A 9,965-nucleotide genomic window follows, 5' to 3' on the forward strand; every position below is an offset into this window, starting at 1 on the left:
CTGTCTTCTCTTTGGGTGTTTCCCAGCACAGTGGTACTGTCTGGGTCACTTTTCACAAAGAACCTTCTGATCTTTGAAGAGTGTTGAAGTTTCTCCACCCGTTCCTTTCCCCTCAGGAGAAGGGAGGGTCTCTTAGCAAAGAGATTCCTGGGCAGGGTATGGAGTCCTAAGAGTAGTGAGCCCCTCATGGACCTTGGCTCTTGCTTCCCATCCCTGGAACCCAAGCTTAAACTCATTGCTTCCTCTGTCAGGTTTTGTATGTTGTCTGTTTGTTTGTTGTTTGAGGTAGGGCCTCACTGTAGCTCAGGCTTGTCTTAATTTATAGTCCTCCTGTCTCAACCTTCTGGGGATTGCAGCCACATGGGTTCTATTGATTGTTCTTTTAAAGTCATCTCTCACTTATTGTTCTAGACATAAGTACAATTGTTTCTTCTTCTGTTCCTCTTTAAACACCAAAAAAAAAAAAAAAGAGAGAGAGAGAGAGAAAGAAAAAGAAAGAGTAACTTACAGTGTTCATACCCTCTCAGATTTACCAAGTGATTATGTTTTTGGAATAACTAATTTTTTGATTATTAGGCCTGTTCCTGAGACAAACAGGACCCTGTCCCTGGAAGAGGTGTACCTCATTGACTCGGGTGCTCAATACAAGTAAGTAAACCAAGGCTGCTGTCAGACTTGAGACTCAGTTCCTCAGTCCAAGGCCAGATTTTGAGGAGGTGGACAAGCTGTGCTCTGGCTGAGCGCACCCTTGCCGGTCACTGATGGATGGGTTCTGTCGTGTTTGTTTTGTGACCTCTCATTGAGAAAGCCCAGTTGTGGCTGTTTCTATGAAGGATGATTATACTATGCAGTCCTTGGCTATAACTTGGTAGATTATGAAATCAACACATGGACTAACATGAGCCTTGGGAGCGATTGTGGAGTTTTCTGCTCCACTCCAGAGAGCGGCCTGCTAGCTCCTGCTTGGAGCAGCCTTGGAAGGGCCCGAGGAAGGAAGGCTAATTCTGAATGTAAGACTGTGAAAAGGGGACCTGCCCCTCCAACTCTAAACTTGTCTGGCCACCTTTACAGCCATCCTCTTCAGCATTTTTTCTTTTTCCGAGAAGAAAGCTGAACTTTGCTCTCATCTCATTGCTGAAACCCAAGAGAGAGCAGCCAGAGTAGACACTGCACTGTGTGCTTAGAAAGGCCTTTCCCCACCGCAGCTGCAAGCCAGTTCCGGGGACTGTGACTGGTCTCGGGACATGTTGGGATCCTTTCGTCATAGCAGAAATTCCTGTCTTTTCTGAATTTTATGGGAAGATTCTGAAAATTATGTTTTTGGTGTGATTAATGTGAGCTTCTGTGCTAAGAGATGCCTCTGGGCAGTTTTAGGGTCTTGGTTCAATAATCCCTTTGCTTTCCAGTAGCAGGAGATAGATTTTGACTTTCTTGCTACAAGTACTTGCTACAAGCCTCTGTGTACTTGGTTTCTTCCCTCTTTGTCATAACCCGGTGATGGCTGTCTCATGGAGGGCCTCACTGCATGCCCTAGAATAGTGTCTGTCAGGGCCCAATTGCTTCCTACTCTAGCAAGCCAATTTTGCCTTCACACTTTGTCTTATTCTTTATAACAATTTTATTGAGATGTAATTCACCCACTCAAAGTATAGCATCAGCTTTTTATGTACCTGTAAGGTTGTTGAGCCATTACGCAGACAACCCGTATATGAGTGTTTGTACAGGCACATCTTTCCGGTTCTCCTGGGGTATGTCTAGGAGACGGGCTGTGACTCAGATGGGGCCTGCTTAACCTTCAGGCTAAGCGGTTTTCCAAGGTGGGTTTTTCCTGTGCTGTTCCCGCCAGTGCTGTGTGTATGGTTTCTCCACGTGCCCATCTGTTTCACGGTTGAGAAAAGCTTGCTTTGACTGAAAAAACTTTCTTTTTCCTTCTACTTTTGAAAGGGACGGAACCACAGATGTGACCCGGACCATGCACTTTGGGACCCCTACGGCCTATGAGAAGGTGATGTGAAGGAGAAGCTCCGGGCCTCCGCCTTCCTAAAAACACATCGCTTTTATCAAAGGGGCTGCATAAATAAATAAAAATTATAAGTGGGTAGTGAAGCGCTCATATTTGTGGAGTCAGGCTTATTGGCTTTATGAGATCTGTGTAATTAATTATTGGTGGGTAAGACATTTGGAGGGAATTTAAAAGCATGCTGCTAAGGTCAAAGCAGTCAAGTTCAGCTTCAGACAGCTCTGGCCTTCTCTTCCGGGGGAGGGGTATCAGCAGTGTGGCGCTTTCAAATTGGATTCTGAAAGCCACCTCTTATTTTCTCAAGGTCAGCATTTCTGTTTACAGCTCCCCTCTCAAGGGACTTTGTGAAATGGTGGATACTGTTCCGTTTCTGCTTTACCGGTTAGGAAGGCAGCATAGAACTGAGGTGGAGAGACCCCTGCCAGGGCTCTGGACCCTGCTTGGACCTGCTGTTACCAACTCAGACTCAGTGGCCTTGAACAACTTGTTCTTTGTCTCTAAATGTGGGCACAGCAGTGGCCACTTTCTGGCTGCACATGAGGCCCTGGGAGCCTTGACCGTCTGCTTAGGTGGCACAGGCTAGGTCCGTCTGAGGAAAGGGTTTTACACGGCGTGCTGGGTAGCTTTGGTCTCGGTGCCTTGGTTTGCCATTTGCAGCCACCCCCACCTGGAGGATTCTGGGCCTTGTTTGCTGTGATCAGATCCGGGAGGCTCGGGTACCAGTCCTCCCTTGCCCCTTCTGGCAAGCCCATGGCCTTCCAGGCAGTGCTTTCCTTGTCTGGGTGCCTGAGGATAGCATGGTAGTGAGAAGCCCAGAGACCTGGCTGCCAGGCCAGTGCTGCCACCTACGAGTGGTGGCTTACATGGTGCTGCAGTGCCTCTGTCCTGCAGGATGTGCTGACTGCTGTGACTATTACTGTCTCGTGTCTTCCCGACAGTGTGTGTCAGATGCTTCAGGGGAAGGCCGGGTCTTTCTCCTGCCGCTTTAAGTTTGATTTTATGATTTTTCTGGCAGATTGGTCTGAGACTGGGGCGTTAAGGTGGTATTTTTGTTTTTGTTTTGGAAATCACTTTGACGGTCTCTGTAGTATTGCTAGACACTAGCAGGCAAGGGGTTCTGAAGTGCTGGAGGACTTGCAGGGTTTCAACCTGTCTCCTGTAGCTACCTTCTGGGGTTTCAGGTTTTTTTTTTTCTTTCTGGTAGGAATGCTTCACGTATGTCCTCAAAGGTCACATAGCTGTGAGTGCAGCCGTTTTCCCCACAGGAACCAAAGGTAGGTGGTTCGTTCTCTGACACAGCAGGTGCAGGACTCATACATGTCTAAATTTGGGTGTAGAAAAATGTATCCTTCATTTTGTTAGTGCAGTTCTGGCCCAGCTAGGATATGCGGATACTCCACGGAGGGAGTGCCCCCGCTCCCGCCCCTCATCCCCAAGAGCCAGGCTTACGGTGATTCCCATGTCACTTCTGACCAGTAACAGAAGCTGTTGACACCTGGGGGCAAGCTGGGCACAGAGGCCTCAGGGCTGGCGTGGGGAGCCTCCTGTCTGTCTTCAGTTTGGGGCCAACGCCTTCTTTGATGGCCCTTGTTGGATTTATGTTGCTAAGATCCTGACTTGAGGTGTATTCTCCTCTAGTTACTGGTGGGAGGGGCCTTGGACTGCAGTTGCAGGACCCAGACCTGGTCTCTGGCAGATGGGCTCGCACTTCTCTACCTCCCTTAGACTTGTTCTTCTCATTGTTCATGCCTGCCATGCTTGTAGTCTGGGAAGACTCTCGTGTCTGTAATTCTGACACCCTGAGCTTCCAGAAAGGATTGGCCACGTCACCCATTGTAGCCTTAATCTGTAAGAAGGTGTCCATCCCCCAAGCTGCTGGTGCAAATGATGCTCTGGCTTTGGACTGAGCTCTGACTTTTCAGTTTTTTCTGTTCTTAGAAAGTTCTTCCTTGTGCTGAACTCTTAAACCTGAACTCTTCAGTAACTTTTGGTTTCTGTTTCACCTTCTTGAAGTCAAACATAGTACATCTAATCTCTAAAGTGCTTTGCAAATATCAGGTGACCCTTTGCCTTCCAGGTCACCTGCTAGACTCCTTTGCCCGGTCAGCTCTGTGGGACTCTGGCCTGGATTACCTGCACGGGACAGGACACGGTGTTGGGTCGTTTTTGAACGTTCACGAGGGTCCTTGTGGCATTAGTTATAAAACGTTCTCCGATGAGCCCTTGGAAGCCGGCATGATTGTCACTGATGGTAGGTGCCCCTCGTGCACAGGGCATGTGCTTTTCAGTTATTTTAAAGAAAATTGATAATAGGTTCCCCTCAGCCCCCCACCCCAGATCATCTTGAATTGATACAGCTTTTTTCAATTATCAGAGTAATTTGGGTTCATTTTAGAAAGATTGAGGTCTAGATAAGAATTTAAGAACTATGGTCTTTTATAGGTGTAGACATTTTGTTTGCCTTCAAGGTCACACTGGATCTGCCCTATTCTGCTATCTTCTATTTCCCAGTGTTTGTAAAGCGAGCTCAGGGCTGCATCGCTGTGTCCTGTGGATACACAGTGTGTGTCTTGTAGCAGATCCCCATTATTGTGCTCTGTGTGTGTCACGGTTCAGGACTTGAGAGCCCGTACCTTGTACCTAAATGCCTGCAGGATGGGGCTAAGTGGGAGAAGATGGATGGGATGGGCCCTTCCCCCTCTCCTTCTGAGTGGACCGGATGGGCCCTTCCCCCTCTCCTTCTGAGTGGACGGGATGGGCCCCTTCCCCCCTTCTCCTTCAGAGTGGATGGGGTAGGCCCCTTCCCCTTCTCTCCTTCAGTGTGGTGGGGTGGGTCCTTCCCCCTCTCTTCTCCTTGTGTCTCCTGTGGACTGCCTCTCACTGAGTTGTTTGTTCTAGAGCCAGGGTATTATGAAGATGGGGCTTTTGGGATCCGCATTGAGAATGTTGTTCTTGTGGTTCCCGTGAAGACCAAGGTGGGTGTTCATTTATTTGCTTAAAGATTTCCTGCTCTTATTGTGGGGAGATGAATATTTTTGTCTTTGGAACCAAAAATGTACCATAATGGGTCCAAAATGGAGCTTCCTTTCACCCAGACCAGGGGATTTACAGGAAGCTTCTCTCCTCTGTAAAACCTGAAGGGGGCAGAGGCTGTAGCTCAGCAGCAGAGCCCTGGCTAGGCACAAATGAGGTCCTAAGTCCACAGCACTGTCAAAGAATAAGAATAAAAAAATCATAGTGAATGAATGTGGGTAGAGGCCCTTGCCACCAAGCCTGGCAACCTGAGTTTGATCCCTGGGACCCACATGGTGGGGAGTTGTCTTCTTATTCACACAGACACAGAATTGGGAAAAAAAAAAGCTTATAAATAGGACAACATAGGTCACACGGCTAGCTTATTTGGATGCTTTATATCCCAGTAGAATCAAGAACCCAAACCAGAGATTTCCCAAGTCCAGACACTGTCATGTCCTGCCCCTGCCTTCTCCATCATAACATACAGTAGCTTTATGGGCCTGTCGAGCGGGAGCGCTCAGTACCGCTGTTTGAAACTCAGAGATGCGCCCACAGGCGGGTGGCAAGTGGTGTTATTGTGCAGTGCGTGTCTTGTGTGAAGGTGGTGCCCTGGTGTTTAGTGATCAGCTCCCACGAACACATTTCTCTGAGGGGCACCGGGCTTGGTGGGGGAAGCTCAGCCATTCACTGCGCAAGGGGAGTGTAACCTGCTGCTTCCTCTCTCGCCCTACAGTATAATTTCAATAACCGAGGAAGCCTGACCTTTGAACCTCTAACTTTGGTTCCCATCCAGACCAAAATGATAGATGTGGATTCTCTTACTGATAAAGAGGTAATGGGGCATCTTGGGGTGCAAGTTTGGGGGAAATGTTAGTAGGAAGGGTGGAGACTGTCCCCTGCTCCGTTTTCCATGGTACCATTTAGAGGTCAAGTACGTGTCAAGTCCCGCCGCCGGCCTAGTAGCTGGTGTGTGCTGGGCTCTTAGCAGAGGTAGTCCCACTCCACGGACTGTGGGGCCCTAGTGCTCATGGGTAGGCACAGTGGGCTGTTGCCGTTCACGAGAAACAGCTCCACTCGTCCTGCTTAGGTGCGCTGAGGCTGGGTACCAGCTACTTTTGTGTCCTCAAGAAAAGACAGAAACAGCTTTTGTAAAAGGTTTGCTTTGGCTCAGTTTCAGGAGATTTCAGGTCATCCTGTGAGGAGAGCACAGAGGAATGGTGCATGAGTGTGAGGAGCAGAGGCAGATGTCGTGATGACGGGAATGCGTAGCAGAGGCTTCATTGTCACAGTAGACCAGGAAGCCGTGAGAAAGACTAGACCCAGGGACCAGCCCATGACTTGAAGACCTGCCCGTAACGACCTGCTCCTGCCAGTTAGTGGACCCCATTTTCTAAAGGGTCTGTAGCCTCTGAGAGTAACGCCACGTACTGGGGAACAGTCAAAGCAGGAGGCTGGAAGGGTAGAAACAATTAGCCAGACAGAGACAAACAGGTTTTCATCCAGGACGTTCGGCAAGGTGGAAGTCCCAGTGAAAATCAGGTGACAGATGGGGACATGAGTCAGGAAAAGCATGAAAAGTCACTGTAGGAATACAACGGTTGGTTCCTGGGATAAGCCACCGGCCCCTCCCCAGGGCACTGGTGCCCTTCTGGACAGACGCAGGGCAGCTCTTCAGTGGGGTCTGCTTGGGCATCTTCAGCACTGAAGAGGAGGGAGCCTGAGGGCTTAGGTGCTCACTCTCCAGGGAGGCTGTAGAGTGGGGCTCACCCAGCTAGAAACCTGTTTTTCATTTAACATGTGCGTTACTGAGGAAGTTCATTCGCTTCCTGTTTAGCTTAACTTTCCTGTGTGCTTGGGCTCCTCTCTCTGATCATGGTGCCTGTGGTTCAGCCAGCATTTATGTTTACAGAACACTGAAGGGGCCTGGCGATCCTGATTTATTCAGACTGTAGCTAGATTTAGAACAGGATGCTCAGCTAAATAGCAGCCTGTCGTCCTGTACTCTTCAGTGGGAAGAGCCTATCTGCAGCTCAGGAGCCCTCTGCTCCCCAGTGATGCAGTGGGAGCAAGGGAGCATGAGCATGCAGTGGCCTGAGAGCCGCCTGCTTAAAAGCTTTGAGTCCTGTAGGGACCGTGTCTCTTGTAGCATCCTTTGGCTACGCTTCCGCGGCCTTATTAAGGGACTCTCGAAGCCCAAGGCTTTAGTTTATGACCAGGTATGTAGGTTGCACAGTTGCCCTGACCACGTGTGACCAGTATTTGTCCCAGGTGATGCTCCACTTTATCCAGGGAAGTAGTGGATGAGGAAAAGTTAAGCAAGGCTGTTTTTTCCAAAAGAGTTTTACTAATAAGACTCACACCCACTTCGTGACACTGGACACAGATCACTGGGATCAACCATGTCCAGTGACTATTTATACACCTTGCCTGGCCAAATCGCTGCAGGATTATTGTGGACAGCTACTCGTTCTTTGGGTCATAAGCATGTTTCCGTGGATATAGCCAAAAGTGTTTGTCATAGCAGGCAGAGGACTGTCTCACTATTTTAGCAAAAGCCCCTTTCTTATATAGCACCTCACAGGCTAGGACACCATTTTTTCTGAAGAAATGGTAATAGCTCAAAGCAAGGTTTGTCCTTTGTGCTTTTAAAATACCTGCTCATTTTACTTGCTATCAGCCTGCCCTTGACTGTCCTTTTAGGGGTTCTTCGGAGTAGGTCTACCTTTTTTCACCAGATGGCAGCAGAGAACCATAATCTGATGTGAATTTGGTCACCTGCAGATGGCAGGGCCATGGGGTATTGCCCAGGTCCTGTTGAGTCAGTTTGCATTGTCTTGTCTCTCTCATCCCTCAACCAAAAGGGCTCTGGAGTGTCCCTTTGTCCCCAAGGTTATAACAGGCCACCCCCTTCACTACTGAGCTGATCCACTGCCGGCAGCCTCTAGCTCTTGGACTTTGCCGCAAACGCAGACACCCTCACTACTACTTCCCCAGCTTGTGGCAGGGCTGGTTTGCTTTTATCAGTGGGCATTATGGCCCCAGCTCTTGAGAGCCTATTGACGACAGTACCCTATGTGTTCCCTTTGATTTATATGTCCATCTTGGTCTCTCAGGCAGGTTTTGGTACCTGGTTCAGACCATTCCTGGAAGCCAGCTCCTTTGTAATAACACAGCCTCCCTGAACATCATGTTTCTCAGTTACTGCAGCCAGACCAAAGGCAGTGTTAGCCTCATGAGCCTTGGTCCAGTTAGGTGTATGGTCCACTCTGTCCTGTGGACATTGTCCTCACTTCCTTTATTTCCTTTTCCTTTTGCCACCAGTCCCAGCAGAGGGGGTTTCACCCTTTGTGCCTGCCGCGGACCTTCTGATACAGGTCCGGAGGTAGCAGCTTCCCGGCACCAAGTTCTGTCCGCATCTACTCTTTAATCCTTTAAAAAAAACATGTTTGGCTATGGTGGCATATTCTACAGGGGCTGGAAGTAAAGCAAAGTGTGTTTCCAGCTCTGCTCTGAAGAACCGTCGTCCTTGACCACCAAAGGCTTTGTATCCTCTAGACACTGTGCAGACCAGAGCCACCTGGGCTTAGCTGATGCTCACTTGTTTAGCATTGGAGGGTGTAGGACAGGAAGCTGAGGAGCGTCTGGTCTCGGCAGGTATCTTTACAGTTGTCTGTCAGTACCCTGAGGTAGGTCAGGGTTAAGTCCGCATGGCTTGGTAAGGAGCTTCTAGCTCAGTGACGTGATCCCATCCCTTGTGAGCATCTGTGGACATGGCTTCTAGCTCAGTGACGCGATCCCATCCCTTGTGAGCATCTGTGGACATGGCTTCCAGGTGTCCTGACAAGGGGAAGCCCCAGTTATGCATCGCTCTGCCAAGTCCAGTACCTTGGCTCACCGCCAGGTTATTTTTGGTTCCCTCACAGTCATTGCTAGTTCAAGCTGGCACACTACACTCTTGAGGGATCATTTCACCAGAAGCAATGCAGCCCGTCTGTTCCCGGGGAAGCAGATGGGCATGGGGAATCTAGGAGCAAAAGGACAAGGTTTTGTGTCTCTCCTCTCAGCTGTGACCATAGCACCTAGGCCTGTTGGCCTGTGTAGCTTCTTAGTGACAGTGTGGTGTCCTTCTTCTTCCCCGCAGTGTGACTGGCTCAACAGTTACCACCAGACCTGCAGGGATGTGATCGGGAAGGAGCTGCAGATGCAGGGCCGCCAGGAAGCTCTTGAGTGGCTCCTCAGAGAGACAGAGCCCATCTCCAAGCAGCACTGAGACCGCCCTGCAGTTGTGTCAAGGATGCTCTGGGGGAAGGAGGAAACACGGCGGACCCCGACTTCTTTCTCCTTACCTCTTCCTCCCGACTCCCCTTTTTACTTTTAGACACTAAGAAGAACTGAAACTCTTCTTACCCACTTTGATATTTTCTTGCAAACAGTCTTTTATGAATTTTTAATTGTTGAGAATGAGCCAAGAATAAAATTGCTACACCAGAAGGAGGGGCCCTACAAAGCTGAAGACTTGACAAGGGGGAGGCACCCGAACCCCTGGCCAGTGATGGTGAACACTGAGTGCTCCATGATGGTCTCGCTCCAGGTGCTAGTATTTCAGTCATGGTTACCTTGATGTTCTTGAGACCCTCTTCCGGTCGGTGAATAAAAACATCTAAACTCTGCATGATTTTGTCCGTCTTTTCCCAAGGTCTTTCTCCCAGTAAGTCAGGCAAGCTGATTTCCACAGCTGCTGGTCAAGATAAACTCACAGACCCCCCACTCCACAAAAACACCAAAATGAAAAACAAGCAAAAGACCAATGAGTCAAAAGATACCCAAACAAGGAACAAGACACTGAAAGTCTGCAGAATGCCATTGAGTTCACTTTGTGTTGGCCAGTGACTCAGGGCATGGGGCCTGCCCTGAGCTGTGGCTACTGTAC

General features: G+C 49.3%; 1 protein-coding gene across 5 annotated transcripts in view; it reads left to right on the forward strand.

Moving 5' to 3' along the window:
- The window catches only part of Xpnpep1 (X-prolyl aminopeptidase 1), a 55,963-nt gene extending 46,258 nt beyond the window's left edge, over positions 1 to 9,705 (forward strand). For all 5 annotated transcript variants that reach the window (XM_057778900.1, XM_057778902.1, XM_057778903.1 and 2 more), the window contains 7 exons: positions 577 to 648; positions 1,945 to 2,005; positions 3,225 to 3,294; positions 4,098 to 4,271; positions 4,919 to 4,995; positions 5,769 to 5,867; positions 9,177 to 9,705. In XM_057778900.1, coding sequence (XP_057634883.1) covers positions 577 to 648; positions 1,945 to 2,005; positions 3,225 to 3,294; positions 4,098 to 4,271; positions 4,919 to 4,995; positions 5,769 to 5,867; positions 9,177 to 9,305 — 682 coding nt within the window. In that variant the 3' untranslated portion in view covers positions 9,306 to 9,705. The remainder of the gene's footprint in view (positions 1 to 576; positions 649 to 1,944; positions 2,006 to 3,224; positions 3,295 to 4,097; positions 4,272 to 4,918; positions 4,996 to 5,768; positions 5,868 to 9,176) is intronic.
- Positions 9,706 to 9,965: the final 260 nt, after the last annotated feature.

This window comes from Chionomys nivalis, chromosome 8, assembly GCF_950005125.1.
Source record: "Chionomys nivalis chromosome 8, mChiNiv1.1, whole genome shotgun sequence".
In the NCBI taxonomy this organism is placed as follows: Eukaryota; Metazoa; Chordata; class Mammalia; order Rodentia; family Cricetidae; genus Chionomys; species Chionomys nivalis.